Here is a 25,835-nt window from a genome sequence, read left to right as displayed (position 1 = left end):
TTAGGTCAGCCTCTAGCTCTCGCTTTTCGATTTGCCGTGCTAACGGTGGGAGGCGGGCTTGCGTCTGGGTCACACTCCCACTGGTTGCTGGTGCGGCGGCGGTTTGGAGTGAGGGTAGCACGTTGAGCTGGAGGCTGTTCGGAGTGCGGTGGCCGAAAGCCTGACAACGAGCCCGGTGTCTGGTAGGAATCCGGGATTGAGCCAGGCCTGAGTCCCCGGGGGATGGATCGCGTGTGGAGTGCGTGGTGCGGGAAGTGCATCAAAGAGAAAGGGTCGCCGCCACTCTGGGCCCAGCGCATCGTGGTCGCCTGGCTCAGTAGGGCCGAGTGGGATCAGGTGACAGTGTATCTGTTCTCTGATGACCATAAATTGCAGCGGTACGCGCTGAATCGCATCACCGTGTGGAGGAGCAGGTAAGGCGGCAGGCTTAGCCCTCCTGCCTGCGTGCTGGTGGCACTTCACCTCTTCCTTTGTAGAATTTCCGTAAGGCCTTATTACCCAGTTTTCTCCTAAATGCCTAATGGCCCCCCTACGCGTGGTTTGGGCATTGCTTGTCTCCCAATTGCCCGGGGGAAGGTCGCAGCCAAGCTCGTGCACTAATCCCTTTTGCGGAAAGAAACGGGATGTGCCTCAACAGCCCTTTTGTCAAGTCTGTGAGCTTTGACCCTTACCTTCTCGCATCTTGGGGTGGGTGCCGATGAGAGGGCACCGCTGTGGCTGAGCCAGCCTGGTCTTAAGGAGTAGCACTCTAGGGTGGATTTCTGATTCGAAATACGAAGGGGGTGGGGGGAGCTTGCCTGCAAAAGCATGTTTGAATGGAGCACTTAAGTCCAGTTGGTAAGATTTAGTTGGGAGCAGACAAGGGGCTAATGTCTCCAAGAATAAGGTCTTTTCTAGGTGAATGAGTTGAGGGTTTCAGGGTGAAAGAAAGGGGTGTGCCCACGCTTAATTATTGATTGGCTGTGTAGCAGTTAGATATCCTTTGTATGCCCTAAACCAGCCTCTCATGTCCTGTGTAGTATTGGATCCCAGGGACATTACCCTCCCTCTTCCCAGCTTCTTGATTTGTGTCTATCCACACACTCTTGAGCCAGTATATAATTGCAATAACCTACAACCTAGGTTCTGAGATGGAGGGTGGGCCTGTGTAAAGGACCTTTATGATGGTGCTGGACTGTGGCCCTTTAGGTTAGGCAACGAACTCCCCCTGGCAGTGGCTTCTACTGCTGACCTGGTACGCTGTAAGCTCATGGATGTAACTGGTGGCTTGGGCACTGATGAACTTAGACTGCTCTATGGCATGGCATTGGTCAGGTAAGACCTACATGGGTAGGGGTGTGGGGGGTGGTTTTTTGAGGGGCGGGGCGTGGGCTTAGCACATGATAAGCAAAGTTTGGCTTTGGGTTCTACCTGAAGCAAAAAGCCTTGTGTGTCCCTGTGTATGGGTCACCTTGTGATTGCTTGATGTGACAGATTTTGGTACCCCCTGTTAACACACATTCTTCTTTTTTCCTGAGAGCCTTCTTTCTTCCGTTTTTCTTCCCCTCTCTTTGGAATGTTGGGTGGGAGTGGTTCAGACCAAGTGGTCTCTATGGGTCTCTTCCAGCCTTGACAGTTTGATTTACTTTCCCCCTTTTACTCTTTAACCCAGAGGAACTTTTCTGCATGGTTCAATGTCCTTGGCCATGATTTAATGTGGATTTTCTAATCCTACCCCTATCTACACCTTTTTTCCATTCTCTCCACGAACACTGAACGGTTACTGAGTTGTGGAAATGGAGACATGGGCCAGGAGTTCCTGATTTACAAAGTGACTCAGAGTGGTTCTAGCTGTATCATGTACATTAGGAAAAAGATTGCCTCTGAGTTTTCTCATCTGTCAGAGTCTTTGCTTAGCTCATACTGTTTGCCTTGTCTGCCTTGAGGTCCTCCCTAGCTCTTCTTACCTTCTCCATTGTTTAGCTGTGCTCCCCGTGTCATTTGATGTAGTCCTTTGTTGTAGCATTTATAACGTATTATGTTCTAGCATAATATGTTATATTATGTCATGATTATTTATCCTAGACTGAACTCTTCAAGGCCAGAGCAGTGTCTTATTCATTTGTATGGCTTCAGTACAGGGCAGAGTCTCAGTAAATGTTAGACTGGATGGAACCATTCCTGCTCTGGCTGACACCAACCATAAGAACAGGACAGAACAGTCATTGGAAAGGTTGTGGAAATGCAAGGTGTCAGTAACTCAGCAAGGTGTTTTAAAGCCCCATTGCTTTGAATAAAACAGTTACTTGGGCTATGCCACTTATTTCTCCCGCACACTCAGGTTTGTGAACCTTATCTCGGAGAGGAAGACAAAGTTTGCCAAGCTCCCTCTCAAGTTCCTGGCTCAGGAGGTGTGTATGATAAAGTGGCCTTGCTAAATTCTCTCTTCTCAGGAGGACTCACTAAATGGGGCATGGGGTGATGTGGGTACAGTCAGACTAGCTCATCCCACCACTGTCAGCCAAGCCCAGCAAGAACCCCGGAGCCTCGGCTTCCAGCTTGAAAGAAGCAGAGTTGCTCCCTTGCTCATGGCTGCTATCTTCAGTGGGCTTGGCCTGCCCAGCTTGCTGGGAGTGGCCCAGGTGAAGCTGAAGCACCCCAATGCACCCCTGAGTGGGGACAGGAAAGAGGTGGCAGTTAAAGTGCCTGCCCTCTGGTTGACAGTCTGAAGGAGGAGCCAAACTCAGCCAAGCAGGGTGAAAATGCAAGACATTCCTGCCTTGAGTGAGTATGGGAGGCGTGTAGAGACCCAGATGGCAAACAAGTTCTCAGCCATCAAAAGAAGCTTCCTGGAGGAGGTCTGGGAGAGAAGGAGGAAGGGAGGAAGAGAGGGGAGAGTAAAGGGTATTCTGGGAGAGCAACTGGTACAGACAAGGGCAGAGGGAGGCTGAAGAAGGTGATTGTTAATGCTCATTCACAGGAATCTCTTCATTGGAGGAGGGTAGTTGGTGGTTGGGGGAGGCGAGTGTCTTCCGATTTTCAAGATCACTTCCACAGAGCGTAAAGAGAATCAGGAGACCTGGTTTCTAATCGTGGCTCTGCCACTAAGAACGGAACCTCCTCTCAGGAGCTCAGTTTCTCTATCTGTAAAATGGGGAGAAGCCAGGTTAATTCATCTCTGTGGCCCTTTCTGCTTTAATATTTTCTACTTTCTGCACTCACACCCTCCCCCACAATCAGGTGAACATTCCAGATTGGATTGTTGAACTTCGCCATGAGTTGACCCACAAGAAAATGCCCCATATAAATGACTGCCGCAGGGGTGAGTCCCCAGGGAGTATACCTATCACAGTTAAGCCCCGAGGCCTGGGCTAGGTGGCACTGTTGGGGGAGAGAGAGGGAGGAGGGTCTTCACTTGGGGTCAGAGCTGAGACTAGGGTGAGGCAAGTGAGGCATTTGCCTTGGACACAAACTCTAAGGGGTCTCTGTTCTCCCACTTGCTAGCCCCGTGCCATTTTTGACATCCCATCTTCAAGTCTGGTATAAGTTTTTTCTAGGAAATGTGCTGGTGAGTGGGAGGAAGCAAAGAACTGGGGGATAACCCAGAGCAAGAGGGACTGCTTCTAGATATTTGAGATTTGTGCCTCCTTGGAGCCAAGCCTCTTACCTGGGGCCTCCCCATAATGTTTGCAAGATGAGGCTGGAGGCCTGCTAGGAGCTGCTTGCCTGGGCTGTTACCATGGCACTGCCTTCCTTCCTCCCCTCCTTTAGGCTGTTACTTTGTCCTGGATTGGCTCCAGAAGACCTACTGGTGCCGCCAACTGGAGAACAGCCTAAGAGAGACCTGGGAGTTGGAGGAGGACAGGGAAGAGACAGATGAAGAAGACCAAGAGGAAGATAAGAACATTGTCATTGATGACATCACAGAACAGAAACCAGAGCCTAAGGTTGAGGAGAAAGGTGCAGAGCTGGATGTTAAGGCTGATGGAGACAGCGAAGGCAACAAAGAGGTTGATCCGCATTGGCAAAAGGCTCTGAGACATAAAGAGTTGTATGGTAGGTGTCCTTGATACAGAAAGGGGCCCATGAGCTTGGAAGACTCAGGCTTACGGTTGACTCTGGTTATTTCCCTGGCTCAGTATTTCCTCTGGGGTTGTAGTGAGGCTTAGCTTAAAACAATTACTGTCACAAATCATCTTCCTTGAGCCCCGTGAGGCAGGAGAGCCAAGAATTCTAGTTCCCAATTTACAACTCAAGAAATGAGGTCAGAGGGCTCAAAATTCCATCAGGAGCAAGGCACAGGGCTGGCTGCTCTATCTGTTTCCCTATTCTGTTTTCAGAAAGAGCCCGAGAACTGCTGGTATCCTATGAAGAGGAGCAGTATAAGGTAAGAAAGTGCCCTTGACTTGGCCTGTTCTCATCTGCCCCAGCCATTTCTTCCCTCTTGCCAGCTACCTGAGAGAAGTCTTGAGAATGAAATTGAAAGAAAAGTGGCAAAGCTTGGAAAGCTCTTCCAAAGCTCTTCTTGGAAAGAGAGAGGGGGGAAATAGGAAGGAGACAAGAGGAGAAGAGTCCAGTTGGCTGATCCTCCACACCACTGGAAGTTTGTGGATAATCGGTCCCACTGGGTGGTAGGGAACAACAGGGCTTAGGTGGTTGCATAGACCTGCGGTACTACAGCCGATCAGCAGATGGCGTCCAAGAACCTTCCTAGATCAGGTGAGCTTGAGGGGTGCTGTTTTAGCAGGAAGGGAGGTAAGCTTAGAAACCATTCACCTCAACCCTTCCTTTTCACAGATGAAGAAATTGAAGGCATGGATGAGTGAAATGACTGGCCCAAGGTCACATATGCAGTTAGTGATAGAACCAGTACAAGAACCTGAGTCTCCTGATTCACTTTCTTCCATAACCCATTGCTTCCTTTCACCCCTTGGTCCAAGGGTCTCTGCCCAACTCCAACCAAATGCCCCCATTGGATATCTATGTATTGGATTATCTGGTTATTGACAGCCACAATAACAAGGGAATTTGGGGGGTGAGGAGGGAGGAAGAAGAGAAAGTCTGGATGGAGTCTGAGGGTCAGGATATTTTTAGTTGCAGGACCAATAGGGACATTGTGGGCTCACCTCTGCATACCCTGCCATATCCCCTGAAGGGACATGCTGAGAGGTCCTATGAGAAGGAATCCTGGAGGGATGGGGGGGTGTTACCTGGCTGAACCAGCCTTCTGATGGGACCCTCTTTGCTGGCAGGTGTTGGAGAAATTTAGGTATTTACCTCAGGCCATTAAGGCGTGGAATAACCTGTCCCCACCTGTAGAATGCATCCTGGCAGAGCTCAAGGGCATTACATGGGAGAACAGGTGTGTAACTAGGTAATCAGGGGCTGCCTACTCTCTAGGGTAGAGCGTAGCAGCCTCACTGAAATTGGTTTTCATATCCCAGCTTGCCAACCTCTGCTGTAGGAAATCCCAGGGATAATCTTGACCCCCCACGGGTGACCCTGCATTTCACATGATCCTCTTCCCCAAGCCCCGCCAGCTACCAGGTGGGGTTTGCCTACTCTGAGTAACTGAAATGGCCAGAGGCAGGAATGTCTACTGTCATCCATCCCCTGGCCAGCTTTGTTCCTGTTTGTCCAGTGGTATGTGGAGCTCTTGGCAACTAGGAAAAGCCATTAATCTTTTGCTTTTTCACTGCCGATCTCTTGTCCGAGTTTGAGGTAAAAGATATATGGTAGGCACTGCTGGTCTCTTGAGCTGCTGTTAGAGGGGATCAACATCCCCTGGATAATTGTGGTTGAGGAGAGAGAGGAGGGGCCTTCCCAGGGCCTGGATCCTCCAAAGACTAAGTCCTCACTGACCCACCCAGTATGGCCATGAGCCTTATTTTCCCCTCAAAGTAGTACTCAGTTCAGTCAGAGCAGACAGTGTCTATCCATTCCTTTCCTCCCTGGCTCTTTGGGTCTTGCTACCTACATTCAGCTGGAAAGGGCTTTGGGAAGAGGTTGGAAAGAATCTGGGATGGAGCGGAGAGTATAGGAAGGTGGTGTATGTGGCAGAGTGGGCCTGGGTGGGGATCCTGCAGTGCAGGTTAAGATTGTCCCTGGCGTCTTCTTTATTCCCGGGATACCAGTAGTTCCAAAGGTGTTTTATCAGTGTCTGCCCAGCCTAGGCTTCTTAGCTGTACCCTTCAGTAACGGGGTGAGTGGTGGCCCCCTCAGTAGCTTGGAAAACTATGCTTGTGCTATACAGTAGTGTCTGCCTGGTCATGCTGAGCAGGCAACTGGCTGACTGTTTTAAGTGCTCTTCCTGCATACTGACCTGAGGAGATGGGAGATGGACGGAAGGACAACTCTTTCCTCCTTGAGCCTGGTAGAGGGAGGGATCTGAGCATGACAACCCTCCAGACATTGAGACACCTTGGGAGCACTTGTTCCCCCTCAGCCCAGTCAGCCAGGAGAGCCTCTTATAGGGAACTGCTAGCTCTGGAGGAGACAGCTGGGTGTTGCTGGTTTTGGTTTGAGCTAGATGGGGTTGAGAGATTACCCCTATAGCTTATACTTTTAAACTCTGTATCTTAGTTCTGGGTTCTTGGGGTCCGTAGGAATGAGGATAATATAATATTTGGCCCAGCAATTGAGTCCCCAAAGTTTCTGCTTGTAAGATCTGAAAGAGGGTAACCAGGGCGAAGGGGAGGGGTAGGAGACTGGAGGACTGTCAAGGGAAACAAAGACTGAGCAGGAACTAAAGTCTAAAAGCCCTTGGCCCTATAACCTCAGGCATTTAACTCCTTTGTGGGCCTGGGACTTTTCTTCATCTGTGCTTTCGGGCTTGTTAAGCCACTACTGCCCTTGTTATGGGCCTTGGATTTGCCTGTGCTTGGTAAATGCTTGTTCAAAACCCACAGATCCCAGTCTTTGGCTCAGCCCCTGACTCAGGGAGGCTGAGGCCTGAGAAGCAACTGTCAGCTGCCTTCCTTTTCCCCCATGCTGGTTTGGCCATTTGAGTCAGAGGCATTAGCTGCCTTGGGAGTGGGTAGGGGAGTAGAAGAGGGTCTTCTGCCTGTTTCAGTTTACTTAATTTAGTGTCCTCTTGCTCCAGGGAGGCTCTGCTAGATGCTTTTCTGGATGACGGCTTTCTCATCCCCACATTTGAACAGTTGGCAGCTTTGCAGTTAGACTATGAAGGTAGGGTCCTGGAGGCTCGATGCAGCCTTAGGGTACTGTGTATCCTGGGCAAGAACACCAGGGGTGGGCTGGGTGGCTCTGGACTGGGAGGTAAGGGCTGTTTACTGCTGTTCCATAGCTACTGGAAGCCCTCTTGGCTGAGCAGAACATGTAGCACCACTGATAAGTAGTTGTTGGGCTATCCTTAGGTGGCCTGGAATTGGGTGGGGTGAGGTGGGCTGGGGTGGGCTGGGGTGGGGGTGGGGGTCTTAATGCCATTATTGTGCCATGTTAATTGTGATCTAGCCACTTGCTAGAGAGCTAGAACAGCAGAACTGGAAGGGCCTTGTGAGGTCATCTAGTCCAACATCCTCATGTTACAGATGGGCAGACTGAGGTCCAGAGAGGGGAAGGTACTGACCCAAAGTCACACAGTGAGTTATTGACAAAGCCGAAGCTAGAACCAGAGCTCTTTTTCTTTTATATTCTATTTTGAGTCAGTTGTTGTTTACCAGATACTAACTGGTTTCTCTCCCCGCTGTTCTACTTTCCTCTTTCCTCCTTTTCTGCGGTGGCAACTCTGTTATTGTTGGTGGGACCCCCTCTTCTTCTCCCTCTCTCTCTCCTCCTCTTCCTCCCTTCCTTCTCTCTCTCTTTCTTTCCCTTTCTCGCTCTCTTCTCTCCTCTCCTTCTTCCCTCCCTCCCTCCTTCTCTCTCCCTCCCTATCTCCCCTTTTCCTGTCAATGGGTGTTTCTCACAAACCAGAAAACGTGGACTTGAACGATGTCCTGGTGCCAAGGCCGTTCTCTCAATTCTGGCAGCCCCTGCTCAGGGGCCTGCACTCCCAGACCTTCACGCAGGCCCTGCTGGAAAGGATGCTCTCTGAGCTGCCAGCCTTGGGGGACACCGGGATCCGGCCCACCTACATCCTCAGATGGACCATTGAACTGATCGTGGCTAACACCAAGACTGGTGAGGGAGACTAGCCCTAGCCCCAGGGCCTAATGCAGCCCAGGCAAGAGCATCTGCCACTGTGCTCAGCTCTCGACTGAATAGCACCAGGAGGACACATCCCTTGTGAAAGGTTTAGGTCTGCCCAAGAAGGCCCCGCAGCAGCAGTGGACAAATCTCCCTTCACATTTTTCTTCTCAGAGCCAAGTAAACTGGACTGGGGCAAAGGGTCCTGAATACCTTGAGCAGTTAGGAGGTATAGAATGGGGAGTCGGAGTCTGGGGGGACAGGGATGGGCAGAGCCAAGCTTTTCGAGGTGCAAGATTGGGTGGGGGGCTTTCTAGTTCCTTCTCCTCAGGCCCTCTCTTCTCTCTCAGGACGGAACGCCCGCCGGTTTTCTGCAAGCCAGTGGGAAGCGAGGAAGAACTGGAGGCTATTCAACTGCCCTGCCTCCCTTGACTGGCCCCAGGTGGTTGAGTCCTGCTTGGGCTCACCTTGCTGGGCCAGCCCCCAACTCCTTCAGCTGTAAGTCTCTTGAATTCCATCCGGTAAGAGGGTGAGACCCTGCAGGCCTCAGGGCCACACAGCCCTAGAATGGCACAGTTGGACGAGCCCTTGCAAGGACACCTAGTCCTGTCCCCGTCCTACTAACAGATGAGAGAATTGAGTCCCAGAGAGGGGAGGGGTAGGGTATTCTTGCCTAAGGTCACAGAGCTTAAGACGTGGCCGAACTGAGTCCAGTATGAAAATGGACAAGAACCCCCCTAGAGCGGTTAGCACAGTGGCCTGTACAGAGTAAGTGCACAATAAATGGTAGCTGCTGTTTATTATTGAACCCATTCTTCTGACTTTACGCCCAGTGCTGTCTCTATTATCTTCCCAAAGTATACCTCTCATAGGTGCTTAACAACCTTCAGTGGCTCCTTACTGCCTTCCTAATGAGGTCTAGGCTTCTTAGCCTGACATTCAAAGATCTTTCCGATTCTGCCCCAACCTATCATGATAACCATACCTCCTGTGATTCCCCATTACCCAGTCTACTCTGGGCACTGTGGTCAAACTGAATATTGCGCTGGTTCCTGTAAATACCTGTGGCTATCTCCCTTTTTTTCTGTCATCTCCTGACCCTGAACCACTTCCCTCATACTCATGGAAGGCTTTAGCACCCAATTCTCTTCCTGCTTTCTGGAATGATTTTATTTATTTATTTATTTATTTATGGCTGTGTTGGCTCTTCGTTTCTGTGCCAGGGCTTTCTGTAGTTGCGGCAAGCGGGGGCCACTCCTCATCGCGGTGCGCGGGCCTCTCACTATCGCGGCCTCTCTTTTTGCGGAGCACAGGCTCCAGACGCGCAGGCTCAGTAATTGTGGCTCACGGGGCTAGTTGCTCTGCGGCATGTGGGATCTTCCCAGACCAAGGCTCGAACCTGCGTCCCCTGTATTGGCAGGCAGATTCTCAACCACTGCGCCACCAGGGAAGCCCCCTGGAATGATATCTGTTTCATTTGAGTGACCCATCTGACACTGCAGCTCTCACCTCCAGTGACCTTCATTCTCCACTACACTCAGCAGCCCATTTCCATCACTGAGCTATTCCACCTCTGAAAGCTTACATCCCAGCATCCCACTCAGTGACCACCACCTCTTGTCCTACCAGTTCTCACCCTCGCATCCCACAACATCTGCTCTTTGCCTGCCTCCAGACCTCCATCCCTCCATTTCTTACCCGCCTCAATTTTGCTTCCCCTCAGTCCTATCTGTGGTTGATCACTTCAGCCACCCATCATCAGCATCCTCAGCTCTGCCCATCCTTTGACGTGTCTGACTTGCAAACCCCCGAGCTGGGAGTGATCCTCCCCACTCTGCTTCTCCCACTCCTCAGTCTGGGTAGCTGAGCTCTGCTGGAGAAAACCACATAGCCCTGCGGATTGCTGCCACTGCAGAGGTATGATTTTTAATCTCAAGCCAGGCCTCAGTTCTGCTTGTCTGAACTTTTACTTGTTTTCTGCCCACTTTCTCTCCTGTTTCCTGACTGTTGTGAAAACCCTTACCACTGATCTCAAGCCCGACCCCCCCTCCCATTTCACCCTAGCTTCCTCAAGCACATGGAGGCCTCCAGCAGGGCCCCCTTGACCTGAGGTCCAGCCCTCGTGAACTGATCTTCGGCTACCCTCAACGTTGTCGCCAGTCTCAGTGTGAGGTGGCCTTGCCCAACCTCAAAGCCTCCTCTCCACCTGTGCTCTGGAGCTACCTCTGCTAGCATCACTGGGGCCTCACCCCAGCCTCTCCCTTGCTCTACTGGCTCTTACTCTTCAACCTGTGAACAGTGCCTGAGTTTTTCTTATCTTTAAACCAGACAACAATAACAACAACACAAGCAAAGTCTCCTTTGACCCTGCATCCCTCTGTTGGGTTATCACTAGCTTATCACTCCTTCCTCTCCTATCAAAACATCTCAAAAGAGTAGTCTGCACTCAGCAGTCTCAATTTCCTCACTACCTTCTTACTCCTCAAGCTGCTGCAATTTGGCATTCATCCTCAGAGCTGCTTTGACCTAATTACCAAATCCAGTGGGCCCTTGTCCATTGCCTGTCTGCCGCATTGATGCTGTTTACCACTCCCTCCTTCAAATGCCTGTGCTTTTTTACTAGTTCCAGTAAAATACCAAAGCTCAAATCTCTTTATCTAGCTCAGGCCTTTCCCCTAAGATTCAACATCCTGTGTTTGACCGCATGCCAGATATCTCCCCTTAGATGGCCTTCAGGCACCTTACTGTGACCGAAAGAGCATGGGTCATCTTACTCCCCACCCCAGCCCCAAAGTGAACTTCCTCCTCTGCTCCCGATCTTACTTGGTGGCACTACCTACTGTGTCATGTTGATTCTCTCAAGTACTTCTCAAATCTGAGATTCTGTCTTGCCATGTCTATTTCCCCTAGTGTCTCCTTCCCTCTATCAGACTAAGCTTTTCAAGGACAAGGGTTCTGTGCCCCAGCATGCCATGCAAGTCCAGGCCCCAAACAAACCTCAGTAAATGTTGTTGAACTGAACTGTACTCTGCTGTCTCATTGCCAGCAGTGCTGTCTTTGATGGGAGCTGACTCCATGCTTGAGGAATAAATGAAGTAGGAGTCTGGATGCTAAGACCGTCTTAGTCCCCTGATCTTTCCCATGGAGTCAGAAAGTCTTTCTTGAACCCTAATGACATTTGGGGCACAGTTGTATCTTATAAGTAACTTATAAGAGAAAAAAGTAGCCTTGTTGACAAAAGACAGCCAGTGCAAGACCTCCAGGAGATGGGACTGAACCAAACAGCCAGATCTCCAGATGTGTATGCTCTAGACTGGAAGTGATATGGATGGGTGGGAAACTGGGAGGAGAACCAAAAAATCCTAGAGGCATTTGAGCAATTCCAGCAAGAGAAAGAGTAAAGGAAACTTCAAAATTCTGAAGGAACATGGCATGTGTATGTAATGGGGGGAGGGAATGAAAAGAGCAGCATGGAGAGGTTGGATAAGTGGCCTTCAAGGTACTTTCCAATCCTGAGTGCCTACAGAGTGGAAGCTGCTGGTCTTGGAGAAGTCTGGACCACAGAGGTCTTCTCCCAACCCAAGCATACCAGCAGGATGGGACACATGCCAGCAGTAACAGCAGCTCACTTGGGTACGATTCCTTGTGCACAGATCCTGCCTTTCGCAGATAATCAGTGAATCTAGTCCTAATCATCCTGTTACACAGATTGGGAAATGGGATTTCCCCAGGTATTAGGCTGCAAGTCAGTAACAAGTCTGCAAGTCAGAGCTGGGGCCAGAAACCAGAATCCAGATATACTGTCCTTACTCCTGTGCTCTTTCTACAGTGTTCCATTAGATTGCACATACAGTGCCCTTATTGTCCTCATTTTACTGAGAGTGGAAGTGAGCCACAGAGATGAATTACGGAGCTCATTCAGGGTCCATGGTCCTGTTGTATCTGTGTTCTGTCTTCTCTACTGCACTGCATTTCAGAGGCAGGTCTGGAAGCTCAGAGACCAAATTCAAACTGGAGTTTTGGGATATAAAATGACTTGAGATTTTGAATCTTTCTTACTTCATCCCTCTGCTCAGCATCTTCAAAGCCATGGGGCAGGTCCTGCCAGACGAGGAGCAGGAGAAGCTGCTGCGCATCTGTTCCATTTATACCCAGAGTGGAGAAAACAACCTGGTGCAGGAGGGCTCAGAGGCTTCCCCCATTGGGAAGTCTCCGTACACACTGGACAGCCTGTATTGGAGCCTCAAACCAGCTGGCTCGAGCTCTGGACCTGAAGGAGAAGCCCAGCAACAGGAGGAACAGGGCAGCCTTAATGATGCCAAGGAAGATGAGAAGGAGAAGCAAGAGGCCTTGGAAGACCAGATGGAAGAGGATGATGAAGAGGAGGAGGAAGAGGAAAATGATGACCAGAAGTGGGAGGAGGGGGAGGAAGGTGATGAAGACGACGACGATGACGACGACGACGATGATGACGACGACGAAGATGAGGAGGAGGAAGACAGGATGGAAGTGGGGCCTTTCTCTATGGAGGAAGAGTCCCCCACTGCTGAGAATGCCAGGCTCCTGGCCCAGAAAAGAGGAGCTTTGGAGGGCTCTGCATGGCAAGTTAGCTCAGGTAAGAAGCCTGATACCCACTTTCTCTCCACATCTATCTTCCCTCTCTGGCTGGCTCTTGAGGCTTCCCTTCACCCTAGAGAAAGGATGGAAAGTAGCAGGAGGTAGCCAGCATGAGGCGAGCCTGGGAGACAGCCTGGTGTGTGGATGACAGCTGGTTTCCCTCCCCCTTAAGATGGAGCATGTGAGCGCCAGGGACCTTAGCACTGTCATGCTGCCAGCTGCCTCATGCAGAGAGCACATTCAGAGAGGTTGGTGTGGGTGTGGGCACTGGGCAGCAAAACACAGAAAGCTAGAGTTAGGTGGTTGATACATGTATGATTCTGCGTGTGTTTTTCATGTGCAGTGATCAGGGCAAGGAGCCAAGGAATAGTGCTTTCTGTGTATATGTGAATGTGTATGGACACTTGGAGGCTGGTTGGTGATAGGACAGGATTTTTCTGTGTGTATGAGAAAGAAGGAACCCAGGGGTGTTCAGTCAGTGAAAGTGGAAATGAGATCAGAAGGGGGAGAATAAGGAGCAGTGCAGTTTTTTGGTGAGTATACAAGTTAGTGAGACAAAGCCAGGAGGGAGCAGGGGGTTGAATGGTAGGTGGGGGAACATGAGTCAGCTCCTGAGGTTGGTTTTTTGAATGCCCTCATTTGGCTTGGGGAGCAGGAACCTTAAGGCAGGGGGACTCCGCAGGAATGAACAGTCTGATGTGTGCACATGGGCATGTGTGTATGTGTACATGCTGGAGGCAGGGTTAGACATGGGGCACAGCCCATGTGATGGAGCCTGGGGCTGGGACTGGGTATGGTGTGGGGTAGGCATGGTGGGGAACAATAGGGAGAGAAAGGGGAAGCAGTGAAAGAGCTTAGGGGGAAAGTGAAGTCTTTGCCCTTATATGGACATGTGTGTGGAAGGGCTGGGACATAAAGACCCTGAGTGCTACGGATGGGGGAACATATTTATGTGTGTGTGTGTGTGTGAATGGGTATGTGCTTGCATCTCTTAGAGCAAGGAGGGCTGTGTTTGTAAATATTTGAAGGGAGGGGCAGTGACTCAGGCAGAATTGTGTGTGTGTGTGTGTGTGTGTGTGTGTGAGAGAGAGAGAGAGAGTAGGGGTTGTGAAAAGAGAAGGTGTGAAGTGGGCTGTATGTGCATCTGTGCATACATGCACACATGGTCATATATGTTTTTGGAAGAGGAGGCAGGGTTGCTAAGACCTATGGGGACCAGGAGGCATCTGTATGAGGGAGAGAAGTGGAAACAACAAGAGGTGGGGGGATATGGAAAGGCCTGAGAACAGGCAGTGAAACAGCCATCTTGAGATGGCCTATGTGGTCTGTGCTATCACTGAGGGGACATGTACAAAGGTATCAGGCTAGAGAGCCAAGGGCAGTGATGTAGACAGGGTTGGGAGTAGGGAGAATGGTCAGATCAGTGACAGACATGGGGGAATGGTCCCTGTGTACAAAGGTGTCTTTGTATGCATAGGGCAATGCAGGGTGTTAAGAGAGTCACAACTTCCTTCATGTAAGAGAGCCAGGGATGGGGAGATGGGCAAGCAGAGGTACAGCCCTTCCTGCGGGGGTTCTTTGAGTAACATAAGACTCTAGTCCAGGGTTGATACTTTCCAGAATGCCAGGGGCATAATGACAGGGAGAATTCTTTGGGTACCAGGGAGATGCAGGAGGCCAGAAACTGGATCTACTTGGAGGAGCTCAGCAGTGAAGGCTTCACCTGAAAACACTGGATGCACTAGTGTAAGGATGGGGAAGGAGTTTAATATAATACTGTGTGGAGGGTACTTAAGTGATAGGACAGAGTGGGTGGGGAGTGCCTGACATGGTCCATTCCAAAGTGGAGTATGGCAGGGGCGGGGAGGGGTTGTGAACGTGGAAAGGCTAGGGCACTGAAATCTTTCCCTCTCCCCCTTGTTGTTACTTCCTCTGTATGTGTATACACATATGTGGAGATGCAGGGACATTAATATCTCTGGTTCGTGTGCCTGTGCATGAGAAGTATGAGAGGCAGGGAGTAAAACTGGAAACATTTGTTAAGTGGAGGGTTTGGTCTGTGTGCTTATGTATGTATATTGAGGCATCTATAGGGGGTGGGATATGCAATGAGACAGGCCTTCCCTAGAGAAGGGATGTTCTTTGTGTGCACATCTGGGGCAACAAGACCTTGCAGGGGGCAGGGAGAGCATGATAACTGCTGAGAGAGTGTTCACCCTGAGGTGGTATGTGGGCCTATATGTATATCTCTCAAGGCAAGGCTACTAAGAAATGATGTGGCGCTCAAACACATTGGGAGGGGAGGGGTGGTTGTGCATAGATGTGTAGGATATCTAGGTCATTCAGATATGCAGAGGTATCTTTCAGTTTGGGGAGGAGTTGCGGTGGGAATTCTGGGGCATCCAGACTCTCCAGAATATATATATATATGCGTGTGTGAAAACAGCGGTGAGGGTGAGCGATTGAGGCAGTGATACAGCCAGGTCTGAAGAAGGTGTCATCTGTATCTGTGTAGGGACGTGTTTGGGGAAATGGGAGAAGAAGAGTGGAGAGGAACAAAAATGTCTACAGTTGTGATAGTTGTGTGCATGGTATGCGGGGGTTGGGGGTGGCTGTGGTGGAGGTGCTGCATGTGAACACATAGAAGGACCATGAAGAGTGTATGGGAGAGTATGGAAGGGACGGGGAGTGCTAAGGTGGGGAGGAAAAATGATGAGAAATGATGAAGAGAGGAGTGAGGATGAAGATACACAGCCTGTGCTGAGCAGGCTAAGTAAGGTGGGTGGATGGACAGAGTAGGTGGGCTTGTGCACCCATATGAGAACTAGCTCATCAGCCCTCTCTTGCCTCCTCACTTTGCTCCACAGAAGATGTACGATGGGACTCTTTCCCCTTAGGCCGAATGCCAGGTCAGACCGAGGACCCATCAGAGCTTATGCTGGAGAATTATGACACCATGTATCTTTTGGACCAGCCAGTGTTAGACCAGCGGCTGGAACCCCCAACATGCAAGACTAGGTGAGTGCCCATAGCAGCAGGATTTCTCACCCCTTTCTCTGCCTCCCACAGGAGGGAGGGAGGAAGGGAAGAACACAGATTGGAGTGGATGGGGGAGGTAACTGTCCCCAGTCAGGGCCTAAATGAGTGAAATATAAGCTCCAGTCCCTGGCTGGGCCCTTGCCAGGAGTCCCAGCCCCTAGTGTGGGGGACCAGTGAGGCAGCCACATAGAACTGGCTTGGCATCCCTCTCAGATTGCATCTGGTTTGTGCATGCGTGCATGTGTGTGTGTGTTTGTGTGTATGTATGTGTGTGGGGGGGGGAGGGAGAGGTCCATAGCTTTCAACAGATTCTCTAAAGGATCCACCACTCCTAAAAAGTCAAGAACGGGTGCTCTAATTAACTTCTTCATGTTCCTGAGGAGAAAACTGAGGCCCAGAAAGGGGAAGGGATTTGTCCAAAGGTGCACAGAGTAACAGTAGGCCCCCCTGCACTGTCCAGGCATCTTGGTAGCAAGGCCTATGCAGGGCTCCATGCTGTCCCTCGAAACGCATCTCTGGATCACAGGCATAGGAGCCCTTGGGTCATCAAGGAGGCAGGAACCAAGCAGCCCTTGCTGAGGGGCTCTGCTGGTAACACAAAGGAGCCCGTCCAGAGGGCCTGTACATTCTGGAATGCGGGGCCATTGTGACCAGGACAATCCTGTGAGTACCAGAGAGAGACCTCTGTGGGCCCCTGAAACAGTCTGTCCCTGTGCTGCCTGCCCACTTCATGGGAGATGAGCCCCTCTTCCTCTAGACATTCAGAGAGAGGGCTACGGAACCCAGGGACCCCAGCAGCAGGCCAGGCCCAAGGCAGTGTCATGGACTCTCTGTTGTAAGCCGGGGCAGCAGGCCTCTTGGAGAGGAGAGGAGGCAGTGGGGGAAGCCAGGTTGTCTGTAGTTGGGAGTGGGGCCCACATGTCTGAGAGAGAGACCTCCTCTCCCTTGAGTAGGGCTGTCTTGATGAACATCAAGGTATCAAGGTGAAGTGTGGGTAGGTAGAGCTGTTATATCCAGAAGGAGGCCCACTCCCACACCCCCTGTAGTAGGGAGACTTCCTCAGCTGGAGCCAGTGTGCCCGCCCCTGCTCCTTGTCGCAGCTCCACCCCGACTTGGCTGTGTGGCCTTGAACAGGTCCCTTTTCATCTCTGAGCCTCAGTTCCCTTGTCTGTGAGATGGTGAGTGATGGGAGGGGATGGGGCTAGATCATCTCTAAGGGTTTTTTCAGCTGCATTAGTGTAACCGTGGATCTCCCTGAGAGGAAAGATGATGGCTTTGCTCTCAGCTGTCACCCTCATCTACCTGGAAGGACTTTTGACCTGCAGGAAGCAGGGGAAGCAAGAGTGTTCTGAGCAGCGCCAGGGAAGAGGAGGGCAGTCTTCTCCCTAGGGCAGTTCTGCAATCCTGAGATGGGAGCTGGGCCTAGCCCTGCAGCCTAAGCCTGGCCTTGGGCCCCTTAACCTGCTATTGGGGTGGGAAGGATCCAGCCCAGGGTCCTCTGGGCCCCCAAGATCTAGGGCCTTAGAAGAAAGCCTATTAAGGCAGCCACTTTTAATACCTTCCTGGGGGTAAGGTGGTGCGGGTCTCCCTTTCCTACCTCAACCCAAATAGCTCTGCTTTAATCTGGTTTTTGTACTGGGGTTCTATATAAAGTTTCATTTGAAAAGTTCCACTCCTTTTCTCCCTCCTCCCTCAACTGAGGGCAGGGCAGAGCCACCCCTGGGGCCCATCTTGAAGTGGTTTCTCAGATGTGTTCCAGTCTCTTTGTAAAGCCAAGCAAGAGGGTGGGCCCTTCCCATAGACACACACATATCAAGCACCCTTAGCCCCTCCAGAGCCTAAAGCTGCCTCCTTCCCTGACTGACCTCCCCTCTCCCCTCTTTTTGCAGCACCCTGGGCCTGAGCTGCAGCATTGGCAGTGGCAACTGCAGCAACGGCAGCAATGACGGTGGCAACTTGGACGGCCTTCTCTGGAGCCAGGGCCAGCTGCATGGGCTCAAAAGTGGCCTACAGCTCTTCTGATGCCAGCCCTGGTGCAGGTGTTCATCCAGTGCTACTGGGGCAACAGCCCACTCTCCCCCACTCCCCCAGTGCACCTAATGCTCCAGAAAACAAGCTGGGAGACAGCCTGCATCAGCCATATCAGCTCAGCTTTCAAAATCACAGTAGGATCCAAAATCACAGTAGGTTTTTGAATATGTTTTGTTTTGTTTAGCTTTGTTTCATTTTGTTTTTTGTTTTGAAAAACAATAAACAGGCAACTGTTCTGGTGTTTGTGAGATGAGGGGTTGTGTGCTTCTTCCTTTATTCTGGGGGCTCCGGAAAAGGTGGGATCATAACAGAGCAGGATCTGGGTCCACTGCCCCTTTTATGCCTTTTTTCTGACTCAAACCATATTCATTCCCCTCATTGGAATGTAGTGTGGGGCCAGCTCACTAGGAAGCATCAGGCCCCAGAAGAGGCATTGTTGGCCATAAAGCCCAGCCAGCATCAGGGGAATCTGCTCAGAACCTCCCTGACAGCTGGAAGACCCAGGTCTTCCTGTTGCTATTCAGCAGACTTCTGACTCATTTACCTGCCTGCCCTCACTGGGCACCAAACAGCAGTTGAAAGTCAAAGAGAAACCTTTCTTTGTCACCTTTTTGCCTAGAAAAGATGAAGTGGACTTCCCTGTGGTATGCACTGGAACACAGAAATGTCTAAGGGACTGAACCAGAGTTCTTCTATGGTCACCCAACTCCTTCAGACACTCAGAGTGCCTTACTTACCCTGTCAGCCCTGAGCTGCCAAGAGACAGAGATGAATAAAATACGTCTCACCCGTCAGAGCCCTCTGCCGGGCGAAAAAGGACAAAGTCCACCAATTATGGTAATCTGATGCCTTTGCTAAGTGTCTTAAGAAAGCCCCAGTGTACACAAGTTGTTTGTTTTTCTCAGGCAGGGTGATATTTCCAGGGTGGTGGTTGACTGAGGTTAAGATTGGCTACAGTATCTCCCACCCCAACTTGGGAAGGTGATAGCTGGGTGAGAGAGTGGGCATCTGTGGGGCCCGTTTGGGCCCAGACAAGGTGAAACAAGGGACAGAACCAGGCCACATTCCAGCCAAGAAGCTGGCTCTAGAAGTGGCTGAGCCAAGGAATGGTGAAAGGAAGGAGAGGGCATATGCTATAAAATGCCAAGGAGGAATTGAGTGTAAGTGTCCTGCCAGAGCCCAGTCAAGGGTTTCAACTAGTTAAGACTCTAGGGAGTCCCCAACACCTCTTAAAAGATATCCTGAATATCTTTGTGGGTATGTATGTGTAATCATTTTTCTAGAGCCAGTTCACAGGTTTAATCAGATTATCAAAGTGGTCCAGGAGCCCAACAGCTGAAAAGGTTACAATTTCCTATCCTGTGTGGACCCAAGCACCAGACATGGGCCAAGCAGTCTCCTGCACAGGTTAATGCAAAGTCAGTTTCCCTCCAACTCGTCCCTCTCCTGCCAAATGCTAAGTCTTAGCATCCAGGAATGTCAGATCTAACTGAGCCCTCAAGGAGTATCTAGGCCACACCTAAAGGGATTTGCAAATGTGTATTCTGGGACATAGCCTCAGCATCTGCCCTGTGGGGAGATGGGTGCTGCAAGCTCTTGGTTCTGTCCAGCACTTCTCTAAAGCAGCCTGGATTTTTATCTATTGTGTATGTATTGGTATTGTATATAAGATTTTTTTTCAAAGTGGGCTTTGCTGCTAAAAAAAAGTTTAGAAATCATAGTTCTAGTCTAGCCCCCTCGTTTTATACATTGAGACACGAAGGCAGAGAAAAAGGGAAGGGATTTGCCTAAGGAGAGAACAAGTTAACGGCTTGGTGTAGAACGAGTTTCTTCTAATATCAGCATCACCTGGGTACTTGATAGACATGCAAATTATCGAACCCCACTCCTGGCCTGGATCAGAAATGTTGAGGGTGGCCAGCAATCTGGTTTAACAAGCCCTTCACATGATTCTGATGCACACTGAAGTCTGAGATGCTCTGGTATAGAGGAAAAAGCTACCCAAAGACCTAGATTCCAGGCAAGCTCCACCACTTAATGAGAACAGCCTTGGGCAAATCATGTCACAGTTTCTTGATCTGTAGAAGGAGGATATTTGCCTCATGGGCTTGTAAGGATCAAATAAGATAATAGATGTGCAATTGCTTTCTAAAGCTTTTCATGCTTTGTATGTGTGAGTGGTGTGGATTCATGCCAGGGTTCACAGGCCTTGAACTCAGGATTCAGGTCTCCATATAACCTAGGACAAAGAGCTCTCCCCTGGCCCTCAAAGACTGATCTAAAGATGAGAAGTAGGCTATCAGAGCCATTTTTAGTCCAGGTCCAGGGAGAGTAAGAACCAAACGTTATTGTTGGCTGGAGTCCTCCTGAAACCTGGGATTTGTGAAGCCAGGTCCCTGGGAAGGGCTGCTTTAGATGGCGGGGGCTGGGGGTAGGAAGAGAGGGAGGGGGGTGTAGGGGAGGACAGGCCAGGAAGCAACCTTAGCTCAGTACCCTTTGCACCTTTTCCTTCTGACTAGAGGCCAGAGACTGATTAGAAAAAGTCTTTGAACTGCACACATTTAACCGAGGAGCAGGGTTCGGGGTCAAGGGAAGGGAGCACTGATTATATTGCTATTCAACAACAATAATGAGGGTCACCTGATAAATGGAATATAAGTGGAATGGAATATTCATAAATGGAATATTTCCTGCCTTATCAATAAACAAAGGATGTCACAGTTATCAACGATTGCAGCCCTCCAACGTGAGCTGGTGGGCCCTGAGGAAACTCAGGATGTGAAAATACAGGATACTGGCCCCAGATGGTTGAGGTGCATGTCAAAGGAATGATTTCAGTGAGCCCAGACTCTTGCATCTTCCCATACACAGAAAAGCGCTAAATTCCTTAACTTGAGCTATCTGGTTTTCTTTAATTAACAGTAATCTTTTGATGTTCCCAACTACCTGTCCTTTGTTGCAAAACTCCTCTATATCCTGGCTCCTCCCCTTGCATCCTCGGATCAGTTTCTCAGAGCTATCTGAAACGCTGTCTCCCCGGGCTTCAGTCCTCATTTTGCCCCAGATAAAACTTAACTCGCAACTCTCAGGTTGTGTATTTTTTTTAAGTCAACACACCCCTTCTGATAAGAGTTAATTTCATCAGTAATGAAGAACATGGTTCCTGCCCCTAAGGAGCTTCATGTTTTGTATGGGATCTGCATGCCAACATGATTGTAACAGAGTGGCAAGTGCTAAAATAGACATATTGATCAAGATGCCTGCAAGGCCCCCAGGGGGAAAGGACTCACGATGTCTGGACAAGGAGGTGGGACAGCTTAATAAGGAGGTGACTTTACTAGTCAAAACAAAGAGTAGAAGGAAGGTAAAGGTCTGGAGGGTTATAAGAAAGACCATGGCATGTTGGGGCACCAGTGAGGGGTCCAGAATAATTGGAATATGGGTTAAGTGAAGAACGTGGGAGGTCCTGAGGCCAGAGAGGTTAAGCTAGAGAGGGATATTGTCAGACTCATTGATTTTCTGCCTGTGATTAGGGAGAAACACTGGACATTGAATTGTCCCTTCTTAGAATTCTTATTATTCTTATCACTTCCTCTATCCTCACACTGTCACTGCCCTCTAAGAAAGGGAATTCATTTATTTTCTAAGCATGTTTCATTCCCTCACTGCAGTGCACGTTCCAGAAGACAGGAACTGTTTCCTCCTCTTCAGTCTCTCCCTAGCCCAGTATAGACCAAGCTCCTATTTGGTACTCAGTAAGAATTTGTTGTATGTATGTCTGAGAAATGTGAGAGGAGGCAGCAGGAGTAAACAGACAGAAGAGGAAAAAGATGGGGAGAGATGAACACACTTAGTCCCAAGAAGGATGATAAAAGAAAAGAAGATTCACAAATACTAACCCCTTCTGAAGTCTCCTAGCCTGGGGTCCCCTGCAGCCACTGTGTCCACCTCTGCCTTTAGAATGAGACTGGCCTGTTGTGTCGGGGAGGGGAGGAGGAGTGCAGGGGTAAGGATGAGGCTTCAGAGAGGCCTAAGGGAAGAGCAGACACCACTGTGATAAAGGGCTCACTGGCCTGAGAGCAGTGAGGCCTGGGGTTCCAGTCCTGGCTTTGCCATTAACTCCCTGTTAAGCCTTGGTCGAATCTCTTCAGTTCTTGGTGCCTCAGTTCTCATACCTATAACTTGATTGAGTCCATGCAACTGAGCACTCCCCATGTGACTTCTCTGTGAACTGTAGGGTGCCAGGCTGCTTCTAGCTCTGATATTCTGGCTAAGGCTCGGCAGATGATGTCTCTGTGGCCCTGAGGCTATTCAGGGGGGAAACAGTAGGTTTTTACAGAAATAAACCTGAGCCCTGAGCCCTCCACCAGTTTCTGACCCACCAGTGGAGGCCTGGCCCAGCCCAGCCCTTCAGGAAACACCGATTGATTAGCACTTATAGATGTGTTAGTGTACAAAAATTAGAGGGCATATGTTTACTGTGACGAAATTCAGATGAACTCATTGGGGGAGATCCCTCCCATTATAGCTTATCTCAAGATGCAAATCCCAAGGACAGAAATGTAATTTTTTAGGAGCTAAGTGTGTGTATTTATAGGTGTGGTATGGCTTTTGTTGGTGATATTCTTAAAGAAACAGAGCCCTTAGTGGTTAGTAAACAAAACATTTATGCAGTAATTAAGTGTGGTTACAGTTCATTGTTGTCAATGACACAGCATTTTCCATCATGATGATAGATGAAACAAATTAAGACCTCATGAAGTAGTCGTAGCACATTCATGCTAGTGAGAACATATTGCAAAGCCTTGCACATGCATTGGAGGGGCAGACAAAACTGGGGACACAATATATTTTCACTCACCTCAGGTTAGCTTTGTGTATTTTGTCGTTGAGACTTACATAATGTTTGGGTCAAACAAAAAACCCAAAGAGATTTTATAAAAGTTTACAGCCATTATACAGTATCATTTAACCCCACAAATGGATAAAGCAAACTACTATTGCTCAGTGATACACAAACCAGGACTAAAATTAGTCAGTCTGTCTATGTATATAGCTAGCTACACTATGATAGATATGGAATATGCTGAGTCTTTTGGCATCAGCTATTTAGATAAGCAGGTTCCCAAAATATACTAGTTTGGTTTCCAATGAGAACTAAGTGTAGTGCCTTTTCAGCTGAAGATTATTCACACCTCAGTGTCAGACCTGAGGAGAAGCAAACTAGGGGAAGGCAGAGAAGGGTTGGGAGGACACCTGAGCAGGGCTCTTTGGACAGCTTGGCATTACTTTCCCTGTGCAGTTCCAGACCTGGTTCACAGAGTTAAAGTGTATTGAAATTGTTGGCCCTCAAAAAGGGTGTTTATACAAAGTCCCATACTTAAAGCATAGAGACACAGTACCTGAGCGCCTCTCAAAATGAACTCTTCTATATTAGAAGAAAACCCAGTGCCAAAGGTTAATGGATATCAGTGTTTGAATTACTGTATAAAGATAATTTATTCTAAAATAGAAAAAATGGATTTAGAAGTATTCTCCTGGAAACTAGCAGAAAGAGAGAGAGAGAGAGAGACAGGATATATAGATATAGATATAGATATAGATATATAGATGTATATTTCATTACATAGAATAAAAGTTTTATATACCATTTCCATAAAGCATCTGTCATCCTCCCATTTCTTGCACCTTAAGAGAGAGTGCAATGGCTATATGTTACCTTTGAAAAAGCTCACTTTCCTTTGAGCAGTTTTACAGAAATAGTGCCCTGGATTGACCATGCCACTCCAGAGTCACACTGCTTCAGTCAAAATAAAAATAACAACAACAACAACAAAATCACAAAAAGAAAAAACAATTCACAAAATCTACAAAATATAAGGCCTGAACAAGCACAGACTTGCTATGAGTTCAGAAGCTCAGTGAAATAATTAAAATTACAAAGCACCTCTTGCAAAATATACTTCTTGAAAACCACACAAAACACTGTGCAGTAACCCCTGCTTAGTGCTTGGAGGTAAGTATCCTGAAGGACACACACTTAGCCCTAGGAAGGAAGCTTGATTTTATTATCAAGGGAGCCAAAGGGGTTCCAGGGTTTCTTTGTATTTGCTCTTTTATAATTGCAGACAAAATGGAAGTCAAGAAGTGTGCAGACCTCAATGCATTCATAATTGTACAGCTCCATTTATATATTTTTTAAAATTATTTATTTATTTATTTATTTATTTATTTATTTTGGCTACACCGGGTCTTAGTTGCAGCACACAGGATCTTCATTGTGGCATGCGGGATCTTTAGTTGCGGTACATGGACTTCTTAGTTGTGGCATGCAGACTCATTTGTGGCATGCGGACTTCTTAGTTGTGGCATGTGAACTCTTAGTTGTGGCATGCAGGTGGGATCTAGTTCCCTGACCAGGGATTGAACCCAGGCTCCCTGCATTGGGAGCATGGAGTCTTACCCCCTGGACCACCAGGGGAGTCCCCAGCTTGATTTATAGATTCTTGCAGATGAACCACTAATACTGACACTTTTTTTTACACAGTCTCTTTTGCAAGGATATATTAAACTTAATAGGCTAAAGAGAAACTTATGCAATATAATGCTTGAAACTGTATGCACAATAGCTGTTGGACATAGTAATAAAGAGGCCTTGAAAAATTGTCTTTGTCTATAAACTGCTGCCCTTTGGAAATAAAAGCTCTCTCATGACCCCTGGGCTACTCCCTTGTGACACACAGTGCCACACACATCATAGTGAAAAGTCAATACCAAACCTAGTTTAAGATGAGTTTTGTACATTTGCTTCTATACAATCAGGAAAAAAAGAGATACAATTTGTATCAACAGAAGGTCATTTCTGGTTATTTGAGACATTGCTCCTAGCCGCTTTGATTCATACACATTTTATGAGAAGAATGACAATTGTTTTTGGAAAGAAGAAATACATACGCTGCCCTAAAAATATTTCCTGTATTTGGGGGAGCTTACAATTTTTTTGAGTACTAAACATGAACATGTTCCAGATGAATTGCAGCTGACAAGATTAATCTTGTGCTTCCCTGTACGTTGTGCAGCTAGTGGATACAGTGGTGTCATTGATGGTTTTGGTAGGAAGATGAACTAACTGGCACAAAGTCATCTAAGATTGTCAAATACCCTGATTTAGACATGGGACAGATTTAGAAGGTCCAAGAAGCTGAAGATATGAAATGGTGTTTGTGTGAACTAGCAAGCACTTCACTCTCTATGGACCTACCTGACAGAAAATAATTTTACATCTCAGTATGCTGGGGGATAGAAAGATCAGAGGGTAGGGGATGAATGTGAACTGTGGTTAACTGAAGAGAAACACTGAGATGAAGTTTTGAACAACTAGGACAGAGACACGAAGCCAGAAAGCAGCATGCAAGCCATTTTCAAACCACCAGAAACAACCCTGACTACAGTCTCACATTCGGAGTGTTTCACAGTAAGAAACATTTATAGGCAGTGTCACACCTTCTCATGAAGAAACGAAAGGCCAAGACCAGGCCTTCTCAACTTTCATGAAAAAACGACCATAGAAATTAGCAAGTTCCAGCTCAAGAAATACTGAGCTGGTCATGGTTCAAAATGTTGCAATATACAATGGATTCAAAAAGGGGTTCATTTAGTGCAGCTGTTAAAAAACCAAAAACGATAAACGCCTCTTCTAGAGGCATTTAGCTACAAAGGTTCCCACCCTGAGCAAGATACAAGTTGCGCAGATTGTGCCGTCAACACAAAGTCCTGCCTTCTTTAGTAATGCATTTAAGAATTACCTAAGGTCAAGTGCACACTCTTTGTATGCATTTGAAGTGTGTAACTGAGCCAGCTATTAGCAAAGATGTAGCATCCCCTTTTGGAAGCTGCCTTTTTTCCACCTAGAAAATCCCCTAATTTTGTTTCCTAAAGAAATTCTGCTCCACCAATGATCAACCTTATTGCCCAAAGGGTGGATGGCAGGACAAAGTGGATTACATGGCTGTGCATTACATTTC

General features: G+C 48.6%; 1 protein-coding gene across 7 annotated transcripts; it reads left to right on the top strand.

Annotated features, from left to right (window-relative positions):
• Positions 1-207: 207 nt before the first annotated feature.
• On the top strand, positions 208-18,053 carry LAS1L (LAS1 like ribosome biogenesis factor; the record flags this gene model as incomplete). 7 transcript variants are annotated; one of them, XM_079727914.1, is made up of 14 exons in its annotated part: positions 208-413; positions 1,189-1,314; positions 2,321-2,390; positions 3,220-3,301; positions 3,751-4,035; positions 4,320-4,366; positions 5,232-5,341; positions 7,082-7,167; positions 7,530-7,580; positions 7,912-8,118; positions 8,475-8,622; positions 12,201-12,739; positions 15,609-15,759; positions 17,670-18,053. In XM_079727914.1, the coding sequence occupies 14 exons, from the start codon at positions 223-225 to the stop codon at positions 17,800-17,802; spliced, it is 2,226 nt and encodes a 741-aa protein (XP_079584040.1). The 7 variants fall into 7 exon arrangements, with proteins under 7 accessions (XP_079584040.1, XP_079584039.1, XP_079584035.1 ...); XM_079727913.1 differs by lacking the exon at positions 17,670-18,053 and adding an exon at positions 16,241-16,430; XM_079727909.1 differs by having other exon boundaries at positions 223-413; positions 15,612-15,759.
• Positions 18,054-25,835: the final 7,782 nt, after the last annotated feature.

Source organism: Hyperoodon ampullatus (assembly GCF_949752795.1).
Source record: "Hyperoodon ampullatus genome assembly, chromosome: X".
Classification (NCBI taxonomy): Eukaryota; Metazoa; Chordata; class Mammalia; order Artiodactyla; family Ziphiidae; genus Hyperoodon; species Hyperoodon ampullatus.
This window is presented reverse-complemented; position numbering and strand designations above follow the sequence as displayed.